Source organism: Apis mellifera, linkage group LG13, assembly GCF_003254395.2.
Source record: "Apis mellifera strain DH4 linkage group LG13, Amel_HAv3.1, whole genome shotgun sequence".
In the NCBI taxonomy this organism is placed as follows: Eukaryota; Metazoa; Arthropoda; class Insecta; order Hymenoptera; family Apidae; genus Apis; species Apis mellifera.
In genome coordinates, this window is record NC_037650.1 from 4776529 (window position 1) to 4792870 (window position 16342).

Sequence of the window (16342 nt, forward strand, 5' to 3'; positions counted from 1 at the left end):
AGATAACCGGGGTCCCGAACGTAAGTGGAAATTGAGTTGAATCTACTTTAACGTTTAATGTTCGAGACCTTCTTTCGAACACCTTCCTTCGACCACGGCTCGTTGTTAATTATCCCGAGTTAAAATTCGACTCCTTCCACTCGAAATCCTCCGATTTATCGTTTCCTAATTCATTAGGATTCACTTCCCCCCCCCTCGCGAAATATTCTAGAATATTCGTTGGAGATCGATGAACGGCGCGGAGGAAGTAATTGCCAGCGCTCGAGCAAATCCAGAGAAATTGTTATTAACTCTATTCCCAACTTATAATTGTCGGAGAATTTTAAGAGAGCGACTCGTTGGATTCGACTATTTATCCCATCGAGCCAGCAGCGATTCGGCCACCGGCGAAGTAATATTCCTGAAATTGGCCCGACCGAGAAACTTCTCCCCAAGTGATATTTGTTTAAAGAAGGAGAATCGGCATCGGCCAAGTTGGAGACTTGACCCGTTTTCAAGTTTGAACGCTTCATTTTGCGCCAGACTTCACTACTGTTTCGGCACTTGTTGCGTGGGATCCGGGCATTAATTTTCCTATCTCGATTGGAATCGATCCGCCTTTGATTGCCGCGCTATCGTTCGATTTAGAAAGGTTGGCCAAATAAATTGGTAACGCGTTTCAATCAGATTCGAGCTCAATTTATGAATGTAATCTATCATACACACACACACACATACACATACATATATTATTAAAAAGAAACGAATGAGACCTTTTTATCTATTTTTTTTTAAATGATCAACCAACGATCGATCAATGGATAAAAATCTTCGTTTTAATATGTACATAAAAATTCCATAATTCAACTTTCAAAAAGATGATATCAACTAGATTTTCCAAATTTCAAGATCGATTGGAAAAGAAGCGGATATCGCGACGATTGATCGATCAACTCTTCGCTTTCGCGTATTTTATCGAATTTAACCGAGATGATAAATCCGCTCGGCCAATTAGAGAAACTCACCGCGCACCGTGACTCGAAATGGAAAAAAATTGGGAGGTTTAGCCGCTGGATCGGTCCGCTGGAATCCCCGATACCACCCCGTGTGTATCGATTCTAATCTCCTTACGAATATGTTGCGCACTGACACGAGCGGATGATTTACGAGGCCGTTGCGGCACCCACCCAGGAGCCGGAGATTCTATTGTACTCGAACAAACGCTTTCCAACCCGTCTACCATCCGCTCGATGTGCCCAGCCTCTTGGTATTCAGATAGCCCGTGTTCAACACATTGGCGCCCGATCGCACGGTGTTGCGATTACGTTCACGGATGTTCGTTCGATCGAGTTGCTTCCATCGTGTAATGGAAAGCTGGACAAAAAAAAAAGGAAAAAAAGGAAAAAAAGAAAAAAAAAGAAAAAGGAAAAAAGGGGGGAGAGGGAGAAAGAGAGGGGGAGGGAGGACGTTCATCGTGGGAATTGAATTCTGTCGCCATGGGAAATCCTTTATCGATACCCGTGCTCGGGACATCTCTCGACAAATCCCCACTTCCTGACAAATACGATCTGTGACTCGACTTGTCATCCGAAGATATTTCTGTATATCCGGATGAAGCGTGTGTGCTATTTTTTCCTTTTTTTCTGTTTTTTTTTTTTTTTTGCTTTTTTTTTACATACGTTTAGTTAACCGATCAAACGGAACGAAACGTTGCGATGCACGGTCGGATTACGTAATCGCCACCATTGAACGATTGCAAACGTGTGTTTCGAAGCGGTGTTTAAGCGGCGAGCCAAATTGAATGGAAATTAGAGAGAGAAAGAGAGAGAGAGAGTAGTGGCCTCGTTCACGTTACGTAAGCGTGTTGTAAGGGGATGGAAAAAGTGCCGACTTTATCAAATCGGGCGGGGAACTGTCTCCTGCAAGTTTGACAAAAGTAGAAGAAGTTTTATTTAGAATCACGCTCGGTAAGCGCCGCTGAGCGCTCCTCAAGGACCCGAGAAATGGGACAACGTTTTAAATCAATCGTCGCTGGTAGACCATCTTGGTCCATCTTTTCTTTTTCTTCTTTCTTTTTATCCTCGTGATTTAAGATTTGGACAGCTTTGAATTAGAAACCTTTTGCCCTCGCCAACTTTCCAAATTTGCTGGATCCAAATCGTCATTTTTATACTATTTTTTTTTACTCGCATTATTATATCGACGTTAATAAAATACCTTCTATCCCTGCATTTTTGCACAATAAACTTTTTAACGGACGGATTTATATCTGGTGGGGGAATTACGTCGAAACGCGTACACATACACAGTTCGGCATTTTTAATTAACTATCCAGATACTTTTAATGAACCAGTTTCTCGATACTATCATCGGTATCAAAAAAAAAAAAAAAAAAAGGAAGAAAAAGACAATGAGACTCCATCGATGAAAAATTATAGGATTTGAATAATAGCTTTGTAGCCATTCCCTTTTCTGAATTAAATTTTCACACACGCTTGAGGAAATTATAAAAATTGTCCCGCGTTGAATATACACCCATCAAGAAATAATCTTCTTTCTTCTTTCTATTAAGTATGATGAATTAAGATAAATTTTATGCTGGTTTTTCACGTACGAGTTAACGCGTAGAGTTTCATTTACGTTTAATTAACTACGTGATCCCTTTAACATGGAAAGTTTCATGAGGGGAAGAAATAAGGAAACGAGGAGGCGACGACAAATTTTTGTTCGCCCATTATACACGCGAGAGATACAACGGAAGAAGAATAGAAAATCGGCAAAGGAAAGACCGACCTCTCTCCTTTTTTTCCAACGTAAAAGGATCCTTTATAAAGTTAGCTGCTTCTCTTTCCATTAACGTTCTCATTTCTCGTTCTCGCGCAACTTATAACTTGTGCGCCTCCACAAGACCATATGTGTCTTCTTCTTCTTCCTACATCCGAACGTGTTCTCGAGGAATTCCGGGCACACGTTGCGATCGAACTTTCATGAAACGTCAAAGAAATGAATGATGGAGTAAGCTCGTCAGTCGATGCTGAAATTTTACGATTCTCGTTACCTTATAAAGCCGAGTGGCAAAACTTATACTTCGACCTTCCGACTTTTCTTTTTTTTTCTTTTTCTTTTTATGTATATCGCAAACTTAGAATCGGCGGGAACAAACAATCGGAACTTAAATAAAATTCTTTCCAAATTAATTAAGATAAATAGTCCCGAACAAGATCAATTAAATAAAGTTAGTCTTGGAGCGAGAAACTTGCTCGATAACTTTTAAATCAACTTAGAATCAACTTAATACGTTGTTAGTAAGATCATTATAAGTAATATTTTTCTAAAGGTAAACATATCTGTCGTGTAATTTACCTTGGAACTTGCTTTAAATCCTATTAAAACTGGGGAAATTTTGAACCGCTTACAGCTTCGAAAATAATAATCAACGATCGTTGCAGCAGCGTGGAATCTTTGAAACGCTTTCCGATTTATCTCGATACGAGTATTCGTTCCCGAAATATGCAAAGAAAGTAATTTTTAATCGTTGAACTATCTCCAATCTTGTCGGATCTCATTCGGATCTCTCGCTCGCGCCTCGTCTCACTGACCTGCCTCAAACTCCAGACGAAACAAATGCGATTCCTGGAAGAACGCAACGCACGATTTCTGGGAGGGAAAAAAAAATATAAACTCGAGGCTTATAGGTACATAAATCTCTGCGTTAAACATTTCAAATTCATATTTTCGAGATAGCGAAAATGAAAACAATTATCTCTAATTTTCTGAATCGGTTTCAACGATGATAAAATTTTTAGCTTCTTTTCACGAATTTTTATATAGAAAAATTTATCAAAAGTCATTGTTGTCGTGATAAGAAGTACAAAGTGCGAGTTTAAATTTATTTAATCTTACGTTTTTACATTTGCATTGTACCGACAAATGTAATAAATATGCAAGAGATTAAAAATGTACGCTTGACATCATCGTTGAATATGTTCCCGTAATAACGAACGTATTTAAGTACTTGAGATAAACGTACTAATACGCGTGGTCGAGTATTAGTGGGAATTTTTTTCAATTAAAAGTTATATATAACGACAATCGAGCCCGTAAATTCTATCAATATCGATGTTTTCGCGCTTTTTCCTACCTTTTTTTTTTTTTTTTTACACAGCGAGCAGCGCGGCGAAGAAATTTACGCATTTATACGCGTGTCTCGTAACGTTTTACAGAGCGAAAAGATAGAATGGCGTAGAATGGAATTTAGAAAAGTTAGCGTGTTTGTAACGAGACGCGTGTGTTATTTACATTGACAGTTTCACTGTCTGCACGTGTGGCAAATTGGAAATGAGTATGGTGTGTAGTTTGCGCTTGTCACAGAGAGGAGCACGAGAATTTCCATGTCGACAGGATCCCGTTGAAGGCACGATACCAGCACCCAGCCGCTGCTTCGAGTTTCGCGATAGTTAGCGGGAATTTCTAGCGTGGAGAGTCCACCACTACAGCAATTTTCATTATGTCGTCTGTTATTACTATAGTTCCCGTCTAGTAGAAGCTGATATTACAATTTCAGGCCGTGAGATCCCTTCGTTTCTCTGTTTTCATTACCATATTTTCTCCTATAGGAAACGTTGTAATTAGACTTTCCCATCAAATACAGCGGAATGATGCTCGGCGAAACTGGAATGACGTTTCCGCTAACGACTTTATCCCCGTTTCGAATAATATTCAAGAAACGAGAAATTGCACGCGAAACAGCTGACAACTGGTGAGCAATGCCGATGAAAAAAATTTCTCTGTCGCGGCTGTAAGAAGGAAACGATCGATTCTTCATTCCATATATATATATATTTGCAGAATAAATTTTTATTCGGTCATGAACAATCGCGCGCGTAATACGTGTGCCGTATACACGACTCGACTATACGAAACTCGAAAAATTTGACGTCCATCGTAAATCTCTTACTATCGTACTACTATTTCATCCGCGCCAGATGTTAAAAATTTACTATAAAAGATTTTACGATGGCACGTACGAGGCAACGTTGTCCAAATAAAAGTTAGCAAATCCACTCGAAAGTTTTAGGATCCAGACGTGGCCGTGGATCGAACGACATCGGGAAGATGACATCCCATAGAGCGATGCACACACCCTCTAACAGATAATTCTGTTATTATTACAGATAAACTCGGAATGGTCGCTCGGGCCCGAGCTTTGCGACATGTGGACCAGCAGCGACGTTCTCTGCTGCACTGCCTCGATATTGCATCTGGTGGCTATCGCGGTCGACAGATATTGGGCAGTCACCGATCTCAATTATATACAGGTTAATTAACACTGTCGCGGTCGGTAGATAGACGAGAATGGCAACGAGTGACAAACTTACGTACTCGAAGGGATGACAGGAGAAGAGGAAGAGATCAGATAGATTAGATAGGTCGCATATCGATCCTGGATATACTATTCCGAGGCATCTTTGTACGACAGGGATGCAATTGATAAAAAAAATCGCGTGGAATTGTTCGTTTCATTTCTCCTCCTCCTCCGAGAGAATTCGTATCGTGAGTCAAGAACGCGCTTCGTTTCTTGGACAAAATTGTAGATTCGATCGAGATCTCTTTGCCAAATTTTCCCTTAATATACGTAAATACGTCGATAAAGTGTATCCACGAGAGAAATATAATTTATCGAGATTTCGAGACTCGCGATACGTATCCGGTAATTAATCTAGTCTTATCGACGATGGCCAATAACTAATCGAACCTAAATCCTATGACACCTGGTACAGATACCCGCATGTACGGGTTGCACGAAATCCTAGGCTTAGAATCTCGATAATAATGTCGCAACACGGTCACCTGATTATCCGCGATGGGATCGAGTTATTTCAATCTTGAAACGTAGAGTTCGACATGCCGACCCCGATCTTGCCCGGATATTATCCCGGGCAAGATGTTATAAAAATATTCCGGTGTGGAAGGAAGAATCCGGACGGTATGGAGGCTCGCCAATTCTCGATATGTGATAACCGGTGAAAGAATTTCTTTACTTCCAGGCGAGGAATCCACGACGGATTGGTATGTTGATCGTCGCCGTCTGGGTGGTGTCCTTAGGAATCTCGTTGGCGCCCCAACTCGGATGGAAGGATCCTGATTATTTGGATCGTATAGCGGACGGGACTTGTCTGGTGTCGCAGGATCCCGCATACCAGGTACCCGCTTCTTCTTCATAAATCACAAAAATCTTCCTTTCGAGTTATTTCGAGAAATTGCATCCCGTTCTTTCGATCGAATCGATTCTTTTTTTTTTCTTCTTCTTTCTTTTTCGATAAATGAATCGATAGAATGGAAAACGCGAATAATGATAATTTAAAAAAAGAAAAGGAAGCATAGGCATTTCGATGAGATTTAAGAATAAAGAATTTCTTAAAATACTTTGCAGATCTTCGCCACTTGCGCGACATTCTATCTACCCCTGTTGGTTATTCTATTCCTGTACTGGAGGATATTTCAAGCGGCGCGGAAGCGGATCAGAAGGAGGCCGGGAACCATTGTGCAGCCAGCTCGTGAAAGAAGAGGCATCCTTAGATACGTCACAAAAAGGTTCCGCTTTCCTCCCACATGACTCTGAATAGATACACGGTTGCGAGACTCGTTAAATTCCTTAACTTATCCCTCCCTTCGCCCTCGTCCCCTCTATTCATAATTTCCAACGCTGGTTGTCGTACCCTCTCGCTCCGGATTAATTACTCGCTCCCTTGTATACGCGTATCTCGTATAAAATACTCGTTAAAAATAATCATCGTGAGTTTCAAAATCTCATTCGTTGAACAATTTCCACGCTCGTTGAAAAAGCGGATTTTTCCCCGAATAATTAACATTTGCGTTAACAATTGGTTACAACATTTTGCAGACCGAGGGAGGAATCGACAGCGTTCACGATAACGAGATCCACGCCGGATCATTCGTCGATCTCGCCTGAGAAATCGTCGTCTTACAACGGGGCGAACGCGACCCAATCGACCACGGTCACCCCGTCGACCGTCTCGACGACCACGACCACCACCACCACCACGACAGTGACGAATCCTTCGAGCAGCCACTCGACCCACTCGTCGAGCAAAAGGACGCGCGACACTATCGAGTCGAAGCGCGAGAAGAAAGCCGCGAAAACGCTGGCGATAATCACCGGGGCGTTCGTCGCGTGTTGGTTGCCTTTCTTCGTTGTTGCGTTGCTCCGCGCCACTTGCCAGGCCTGCGAGCCACCTGAGCTCATAGCAAGCGTCTTCCTGTGGCTGGGCTATTTCAACAGCACCCTGAACCCTGTGATATACACTGTATTCTCACCAGAGTTCAGGCAAGCCTTCAAGAGGATGCTTTGCGGTGGTTCCAGGATAATTCGCTGACAGTGGATTTAAATCTCGCGCCTGTCGCGTATGAACTGAGAGAGAGAGAGAGAGAGAGAGAGAGACGGGATATGCGTGCGTGTACATAATAAGACGGTTCAATATTCTAACTCCTTCCTCTCTCCTTTTTTAGGTAGCGTTTCGGATATCGCGATACTTAGGCGAGAAAACCCTTAGAGAGAGCCCATAGATAGTTTCCCACCCCCGTCCCCTCCCCTCCTTCGGAAACTTTCCGCTGGAAATGAACAGGTTCAACGAGCGGATCCGGATATAAGTTTCGCCGTTCGATCCGGAAAGTTTCGCACGATTTTTCGAAAAAGATGGACGGATGATCCGACAACGATTGCGCGATTGTTTCCATCGAAGCGACGGTATCCGGGATAACGCTGCATCTTAATCATAACGCGAGAGAAACTCTCTGCTCGAAATAGCTCCGCATTTTCCGATACGTCTATTAAAAAAAAAATAAAATAAAAAAAAAAGAAGAAAAAAAACGCTCTTTTATCTATTATTAAGGGTTTTTGGTTGGTTGACGAAAATCACGAGGAGAGGAAGAGACGAGCGCCACGGTCTCTCGAACGATCAAAAGAGGGGGAAAGAAAAAGGGGGAGAAAGAGATCGATCCTCCTGGAGAAATCTCGAGATGATGGATTGCCAAATGATCCAGTTTGATCCACCTCCGTTTCGATAGATTATTTTAGATTACGTATTACATAAGATTTCGATTGTCTTTGCAAGAGGAGCGGAGGTTGATATACTCGCGAGATACGAGAACGATGTTCTTTGTTCAATTTATATCGTGTTTTATAAAATCCACTCGTGAGATCGTTCGGCGATCATGATTTAAGCGACAGATTTGTGACTCGTCTTTCTCGTCTCGATCCGTGCGTTCGTTGTCGAGGCACGGATCGAGAGGAGAAAGAGATGAAATTAGAGATCGAGCGTAATTTTTTTCCCCGATTGCTCGTGCCGATTGGTCGAAACCGGTTGCTGTTACCCCAATATCTACGCGCGATGAAAACGTGGCGTGCAGATTGTATAGACGCTCATTTATTTCGTATATTTGCTGCTCACGAAATCGTTCCGCGATTCTCACTTAAACGATTTAAATAAGGATAGAGTGTTAGATATCATCGGCGGCCAAAAGAATAAATAATAATAGTTCGTCGATCTCTCTTGGGCCGAAAAGAAAAGAAAAGGGAAAAGAAAAAGAAAAAGAAACAAAAAAAAAAGTGAAAAAAAGGTATCGTAGTTTCCGTACCACCGATGTTTCCATCGAATTCTCGCGTGTGACGGCGACGCGTTAACGTCGCTTCCATTGTAAATACAAATGGGATTTCTAAAAAAAGATATCCCTCGCCCCCTTCCCCCCCCCCCTCCGAACTACCGAATGCGAGATCGGTAATAAAACGGGGCGGCCAGGCCGAACCAGCTTGCGCCAGCTAGTTCGCATCGTTGTTCTCGAGTAGAAGGTGAACGAGATCTTTGCGCTTCACGTGTCATGATTTGCTCACGAGTTCGTATTCATCTTCGAATTACAATCTCTGGAAACGATCTTTTTTTCACGATTCCATCACGATCGTGGTGGGATTCGTTAAACGGGATCGTACGAACCACTCTTTGTTTCACTTTTTCTCATTCTTTGTTGAATACTTTCATCCGTCGAATTCCTCTTCCCTTCTTTGAAACTTTTCCAATTATCGAATATCCTTTGGTTACAAAGAAATTCGCTTCGAAGCTTTCTTTCTTTCTTTTCAATTCTTTGAAATTTTTTAAATTTTCTTCTCTCACACGCGTCGCGTAAAGATCGTATCGATAACGATCGTTCAATAACGCCTTACCTTATGTACGAAACATTGGATACTTTATCCACACTTTAGCGAGTTTCGAGGATTATTGTTTGACAGGGACAAAGAGATCGAAACGAAAGAAAAGGGAAAGAAGGGAACGTGTAATTAATAAATCGCAATCAGAGTGCAGAGTTATCCGGAGATTCGATTATCGGCTTCTGATCGCGCCCTTTTTTTTCGATTATGCGATCTTTAAAATTAAAACGAGACGAAGATTATATACGGTGTTCGAAAGTAAAGTAAAAAAAAAAGCGAATAGCACGTACGAGTATCAGAAAAAGAAAAAAAGAAGGAAGATGGCAAATTAAAAAAAGGAGGAAAAATACGAGAGGCAAGGAAAGCTGGAACGTTTACAACGATGCTTCGTATGTATAATATTTATTTCTTTGCAATCACTGATGTAAATAAATGCAACAGTTTCAAAACGGTTGGCCGAGTCGCTCGGTTGACGTCAACTTGATATTCTGTGCTTTGCCTCCCATCATTTTATCCGCCCTCTTTCTTTTATTTTATTTTTATTTTTTTTTCCCCTCCCTCTTTTAAACTGTTTATCAATTTATTTTCTTTCAAAGAAGACTGGGATATAAATATTTTTCGCTTCTTTCCGTTATCGGTTTCTCGTCTCGTGTTCTCGAAAACGCGAGAAATTTATAACGAACGAAAATTCTTTGACAAAATTGCTTACGTTGTTAAATTCTACGTCGAACATCGACGTTAATTATTAGAGCGACATCGTTTGGTATGATATACACATACATTGTACACGAGTGTTGCCACGTAATTGGACGATATGTCTTTATTATTTTGCGCAACGATGCAACGATGTCACCGTCCACCAAACTGCCTGAATGAAACATTACTCGGTATCTGCAGAAACGTTCGAGTCAACGGTCAGGAAATACCGAAATATCGAATTTGATTATTCCCTAATCAACAATTCACGATATTGACAATCGAGGATACCTCGTTTTAAAACGCTTGAAATTAAATAAAATACACTCGTTCGAATCTTTTTGAATGGGGATATTTATAGATGGGGAGATAAAATCGATTCGCGTTTATGATTTGATAATGTAAATGCGATGGATAGAAATAGCATCGAGATTAATTTACAATTAGCGTATGATAAATGCCTCGTGTAAACTGATATAAATACCCGTGTGAACATGATTCGAATGAGCTATTAACAACGATATCGCGTACCGCCTCCGTGTTACAAAATTATTATCGGTTATTCGGTTCTCCAAAGTATATTTGTTTCGTTCTCGAAATTCGTGCTCGATAATCAGTTTCACTTCGAGCACGAAGCGGTACAGTTTCGAGAGAACGATGGTGCTGAAGATTTGGTTGTACGTGGTTGTTTCAATTCTCTTTCCTTTTTATCTCCGCATTTTTATTAAAATTAAAATTGTTGCATATGAAATGATCGATTTTACAGATATACGTAAATAATTAAATAATTAAATATCATCGTGTTAAATAATACTTTGTTGAGCATCAATTTAAAAGCTAAGCAATATCGAATGGTATTTTATCATTTTATTATAAAAAAAAATAAAATAAAATAATGAAAGGAAATTCAATTCGAGTTGAGTCGTTTCTTTTATTAATTTCGAAACGAAATAGATAAAATAGATTGGAAACGATCTATCCCGTCTATTGATGTTAAAATTTAAATTGACGAATATATATATAATAAATATTAAAAATGTGTGTGTGGAGGTATAATTAATAACAATCAATTTTAATTATAATTCCAATTTCAATCTTTGTAATTAATTTAATTTTAATCAATTGCAATTTTAACAGATAGAATATATTTGATTAATTGAATCAACCTTTAATCAATATTATTCTCAATGAAATAACAAACATCGATAATTTTATCAAGGATTCGATCGTTCCATCTGCAATAATTTAACGTTGCACGACGATTATAAAGTTTGAATATTATTATTTCGTTTATTACATAGATTTTCTTTGATAATTTTCATCGATGCCAGAGCGATCGATATTAGGCACGACTTATTAATCTGTTCGACGAGGGAATGCAAAGACTTTGGTAAAGTTTTCAATTTTGAAAACTCGGCGCGAATGGAAATGTTTTAAGAAAATTTCTTCTCGTTTTTTTACTCGATATTACAACAGGTAGGAGGATAATAACGAACATGAACGCCTCCATGGATCCGTGCGTGGACTTTTATGAATATGCATGCGGCAATTGGCCGAGAACACATACACTTCCGCCTGATGAGAATTCCTGGCAAATGCGAGCCGCCTCCGATGAAGAGAACAAACGAAAAGTCGAGGGTAAGTTTTTCACTCGGCGAGCTTCCGTTTCCGAAGTGAAGACGAAGAAAAAACGATTTTCCAGAGATGTTGAAGTTGGAATTGCGAGGAGATGAAATTCCTTCCGTAAAAGTAGCGAAGCAGTGGTATAAAACGTGCATGGATACAGGTATTGATCAAATTCATTAAACGAAATAATTGTCGAGTGTTAAGGAAAAAAGGAGAAAAATTAACTCGAGATTAAAAGGAACGTCGAAACGATGAATATTTTAGGGGGGAAAAAATAGGAAAATATCTATTGATGGTTTTTTTTCTCTAAATTTTTCGATTCAACGTACGAATACATATTTTCCGAGTATCTCTTAAGTACTCTCGATAGGTTCGAAAATAAGTTTTCGATGGCTGTTAGAGGATGCAAACAAACGAGGTATGGAGCCATTAGTGTCGACGTTGGATAAAATTGGTGGATGGCCGATGATAATGGAACGAAACGAGTGGAACGAGAGTGGACAGAAATGGCAGAATATAGACGATTATTACGCTCATTTAAGAGGATTGAATTTATTACACGATATCCGGGTCACTGTATACGGTAAAGGTTCTAAAGAGAAGAGTGTAATGGTAAGTAATCGATTTTCGAACGATTCTCTTAGAATTATTTAAAATTCGGTTGAAAAAAAAATCAGTTGGACGTTCCTGATATGCCGTTGTATTCGTGGACGCTGCGAGAATATTTCGACTCCGAGATTGAGACGATTAACAAACAAGATTTCAGAAAGGCGGAAAAATATTGGGATTGGATTTCAAAAATAGTTTCGAGGATATCCGAGGCTGGAGGATTTAATATAACGAAATCTCAGCTGGAAGAAGACATTGAGGATATATTTAGTTTCGAATGGAAGCTATTAAAGGTTTTTTTTCTTTCTTTTTTTTTTTTTTTTACAAATTTTCTTTTTAAGATATTCCACAAATTTTATATAAAATTGTCGTCTTATCTAGATAAGTAGTTTAGTAGACGATTATGTAAATATGACTGTGGGAGATTTTCAAAGATGGTACGATCATTTAAACCCACGTACAGAAAATTCTAAGGTGAGTAATTTGAATTTTATTTTTAACTTTCTTTCGAAAAATTTTTATCAATCTTTAAATAATAGAAAAAGTACTTGTTACAGGTGAATTGGACGGATAAAATAATTAATATTTTTAAAGAAACGGGTATCGATATTTCAAACGATACATTGGTAAAAATAACTTCTCCCGGTTATTTCAAAAATTTAGTTCCTCTACTCGACGAGACTTCGACCAGAACTATAGGTAAGGGTAATTATTTTTTTTAAATTTGTCTTTTCATATTTTGCATCTTGAACAGTAAATTTCCTTCATTGGAGCTTCGTCTCGTCGATGATCACGAGGACTACCGACGAAATGAGAGAATTGAACGCCAAAATGGTCGAAAGCGATCCAGACGAGCAGGAATCTAGGTTCGTAAAAAAAAATTTGTCCAATGTTAGGATCAAATCATGATCCAAATGAAATGAAATTTCGAATTTCGGTTAGCGAATAGAATTCAAAGCACGCATAGCACAAATAATACTCGGGAAAAGTCAGTGCAGTTCGAATGATAGGATTCTTCAGTATATTTGAAACAGCTATAAAGAATGGAACGAATTATGGATACATATTCAATTTAAATTATGGATAGATATTTAATTTTAATTAAACGTATATTAAATACGTAATGGTCGACACAATTCGAATGATAGGATTTTTATTTGAAGTAACTATGAAAAGTGAAATTATGTCATTAAATATAATTTGAATTAGACGTGTATTAGAAGTGTATTAGAAGTGTAAAGGTCAATATAATTAGAATGAATAGAGGAATAAGATTCTTCAGTATATTTAAAACAGCTATAAAGAGTGGAACGAATTATGAATATGTATCCAATTTAAATTATGAATAGATATTTAATTTAAATTAAACGTGTATTAAATACGTAATGGTCAACACAATTTGAGTGATAGGATTTTTTAATTATTTGAAGTAACTATGAAAAGTGGTATTAGACGTATATTAAATGTGTAAAGGTCAACACAATTCGAATGGAATAGGATTCTTCAGTATATTTGAAGCAGCTATAGGGAATGGAACGAATTACGGATACGTATCCAATTTAGATTGTGGCGTGTACGAATGTGTACGTAGCAGCACGTGGCGGTCATTTAATTTGAATTAGCTGGACGCGAGTGCGATTGTATTAACTGTGATTGTTTTAAAATTATTTGCAGGTCGGATTTGTGCATTAAGGAAGGAAAGATAACGGAAGTGATTGCTTACGAATTTGTGAGAAGATATTTTTCTAACGATATGATAGATATGGTAAAATTTCTTTGCGATTTATGTGTGAAGAAAGCACGAAGAGAGATCGAATGAGATGAAATTTTTAAATTTTGATTAATTAGACGATGAATGCGTTGAATGATATAGAAGAGGAAATGAAAGTGGATATAGAAGAATCGAATTGGGCGAGCGAGGAGATAAAAGGTTTCGCTTTGAGAAAAATTAAATCCATAAAGAAGAATATTGGTTATCCGGATTGGTACAACAACGCGTCCATCGTGGAAAATTATTTTGGCGATGTATGTCAGATTCTTTTATTGTTGAAAATTTTTAAAAAATTTTGAAAATTTATGATTTAATTCTCTTTGCTTGCAGCTCACGATGGGACCGACGTATTTCGAAAATGCTTTGAGATTTCAAAAATTTTATAAATTAAAGGAATTACGACTTTTGAAATATAAAGATTTAGCAAAATCGTAAATATCATAATGATCAATTATGATCAAGATTAAATCAAAATGCTCATTTTCTCTTTTTGTCTAGGTGGATTATTGATCCTTTGACGATCAATGCTTTTTACTTAAGCGAATCGAATTCGATCAGTAAGTATCGTTCAATTTTTATAATTTATATACATGATATGATTAAACTATATAAGATTTTTTTATTTTTATAATTATATAGCGGTACCCCTGGCCAATCTACAGAAACCATTTTTCAGCAAGAATCAGCCAAAGTAAAAATCTGTTAAAATTATTAATTACTATTTCATGCGATTATTAATCGTTTAATTGTAATACTTCTTCTCCAGTACGATCAACTATGCATTGACTGGATTTTTACTGGCTCATGAATTATATCATTCGTTTGATGAATTAAGTGAGTAATTTTTCATTAAATTTTTTGTTTAATATCTTATTACATGGAAAATATTTTTCAGAACGTTTTTTCAATGAACATGGAAAAAAGATAAATTGGCCAAAAACAATGACAAACGAATATTATAAAAGCGCTCAATGTTTTATCGATCAGTATAATAATTATACTTTGAATGGCACATCTTCTGGCATAAAAATTAAAGTAATATTTTATACATTCCATCGATAAGAGATTTTTAAAGGACATTATTATTGACACGTTGATTACCTAATAGAATTATGGCAATCAAACTTTTGATGAAAATATGCCAGACACTATGGGATTGAGAACTGCATACAAAGCGTATAAAAGAAGGGAAAGAATAAATAGGAAATCAGAAGCAGCATTGCCTGGATTAGAAATGTTCAGCAACGATCAAATTTTCTTCTTATCGTCTGCAAATGTACGTATTTGAATTAAAATAAAATTCTTCCATAAAATCGATTTCTATAATATTAATAACTGTAATATTTCACTTTTATTTTATCTTATTTATCTTCTCTTTTTTTCTTTTTTCCTTAGTTATGGTGTGAAAATAGAGATTCCGAAACAGAAATAACGGAAGCTAAATTAGACGTGCACAGTATCGCACGATTAAGATCCATTGGCGCTCTTTCAAACAATCAAGATTTTGCAAATGCATTTTCGTGCCCCATTGGCAGTCCTATGAATCGTGAAAAAAAGTGCAACATTTGGAAAATATAATAGGAATATTTATCAAATATATATATAAGAATTCATCTTATATATTTGCGTGGAGTCATTGAACGTGATTCCTATTTCGATTCTGTGTGATTCCCTCACCCCCCTCCCCCTTCTCAAGCCACTGCAACGCTATGGAATCACCACGCCATACCTTGCGACGCGAAATCAACGTAGTAGAACAAAGGCATCGGCGCGACCCACATCAACATAACATAATTTATTCTTATTTCCTTTGTTAAATTATATTTTTTTATGTTATATATTTTTTATTATTAATTAAATCAAATAACAATCTATTATTTATGTTATAAAAATGATTTATTAAGTAATTCGAAAAATATAATAAAACAGAAGATAGAAATTTAACGTAAGAAAAGAAATTTAACATAAGAAGATTGTTATTTGATTTACACAAAAAGATTTTAATTAAAAAATTGTAATTAAAATTTATGTTACATACCTGAGTTATGTATAATTTAATAAATATTTTTATAGTTTTAGTTTATAAGTTAAGTTTATAAGTTAAATTTTTTTAGAGAATGTAATATGTATTATTGTACATTTTATATGTAAATTAATGTTTAATAAACGTATATATTGAACATACATTTCTGATTCATTCTTTTTTTTTCCCCTTTATTTTTCCTATCCTAATAATATAACAATTGAAAACCCTATCTTAATAAAAAGTAAGTACATAATATTTTCTAATTAGTAATAAATAAAGTGCTCAAAAAAGTATTATTTCCGGAAGTATTTCAGAAGAGCTAAAAAGGAAAATATAAAAAAGATAAGTATGAGAAAGGTAAGTATAAAGGTAAGCATACAAAAACAATAAAAATTCATGCATAAATTAATTC

General features: G+C 37.2%; 2 protein-coding genes across 10 annotated transcripts in view; both read left to right on the top strand.

Annotated features, from left to right (window-relative positions):
- Positions 1 to 9477, top strand: part of 5-HT1 (serotonin receptor) — a 106152-nt gene extending 96675 nt beyond the window's left edge. For 4 of the 6 annotated variants that reach the window (XM_006560049.3, XM_006560052.3, XM_006560054.3 and 1 more), the window contains 4 exons: positions 5154 to 5297; positions 6027 to 6182; positions 6413 to 6573; positions 6884 to 9477. In XM_006560049.3, coding sequence (XP_006560112.1) covers positions 5154 to 5297; positions 6027 to 6182; positions 6413 to 6573; positions 6884 to 7376 — 954 coding nt within the window. In that variant the 3' untranslated portion in view covers positions 7377 to 9477. The remainder of the gene's footprint in view (positions 1 to 5153; positions 5298 to 6026; positions 6183 to 6412; positions 6574 to 6883) is intronic. The other 2 variants (NM_001171108.1, XM_016915677.2) reach the window with 2 other exon arrangements.
- A 36-nt stretch (positions 9478 to 9513) lies between these two features.
- LOC724803 (neprilysin-4) lies at positions 9514 to 15780 on the top strand. Of its 4 annotated transcripts, none has more exons than XM_016915900.2 (18): positions 9514 to 9591; positions 11200 to 11288; positions 11375 to 11536; positions 11601 to 11684; positions 11895 to 12136; positions 12202 to 12426; positions 12515 to 12607; positions 12691 to 12832; positions 12888 to 12999; positions 13808 to 13898; positions 13982 to 14158; positions 14235 to 14335; positions 14403 to 14461; positions 14544 to 14595; positions 14671 to 14738; positions 14800 to 14939; positions 15013 to 15180; positions 15300 to 15590. In XM_016915900.2, exons 3-18 carry the CDS (start codon positions 11395 to 11397, stop codon positions 15480 to 15482), a joined length of 2079 nt encoding a protein of 692 aa, XP_016771389.1. In that variant the 5' UTR covers positions 9514 to 9591; positions 11200 to 11288; positions 11375 to 11394; the 3' UTR covers positions 15483 to 15590. The 4 variants fall into 4 exon arrangements, with proteins under 4 accessions (XP_016771389.1, XP_016771388.1, XP_001120705.4 ...); XM_001120705.5 differs by lacking the exon at positions 9514 to 9591 and adding an exon at positions 9811 to 10575 and having other exon boundaries at positions 15300 to 15780; XM_016915898.2 differs by lacking the exon at positions 9514 to 9591 and adding an exon at positions 9811 to 10575 and having other exon boundaries at positions 11925 to 12136.
- The last annotated feature ends 562 nt before the right edge of the window (positions 15781 to 16342 follow it).

What these genes read in the sequence shown, in the direction of transcription:
- LOC724803 (XM_001120705.5), top strand. Translation starts at nt 10,556, where the DNA reads ATGGTGCTGAAGATTTGGTT. An exon ending in TGGAAAATTATTTTGGCGAT is followed by an intron (nt 14,159 to 14,234) that starts GTATGTCAGATT and finishes CTTTGCTTGCAG; the next exon opens with CTCACGATGGGACCGACGTA. An exon ending in TTCAGCAAGAATCAGCCAAA is followed by an intron (nt 14,596 to 14,670) that starts GTAAAAATCTGT and finishes CTTCTTCTCCAG; the next exon opens with TACGATCAACTATGCATTGA.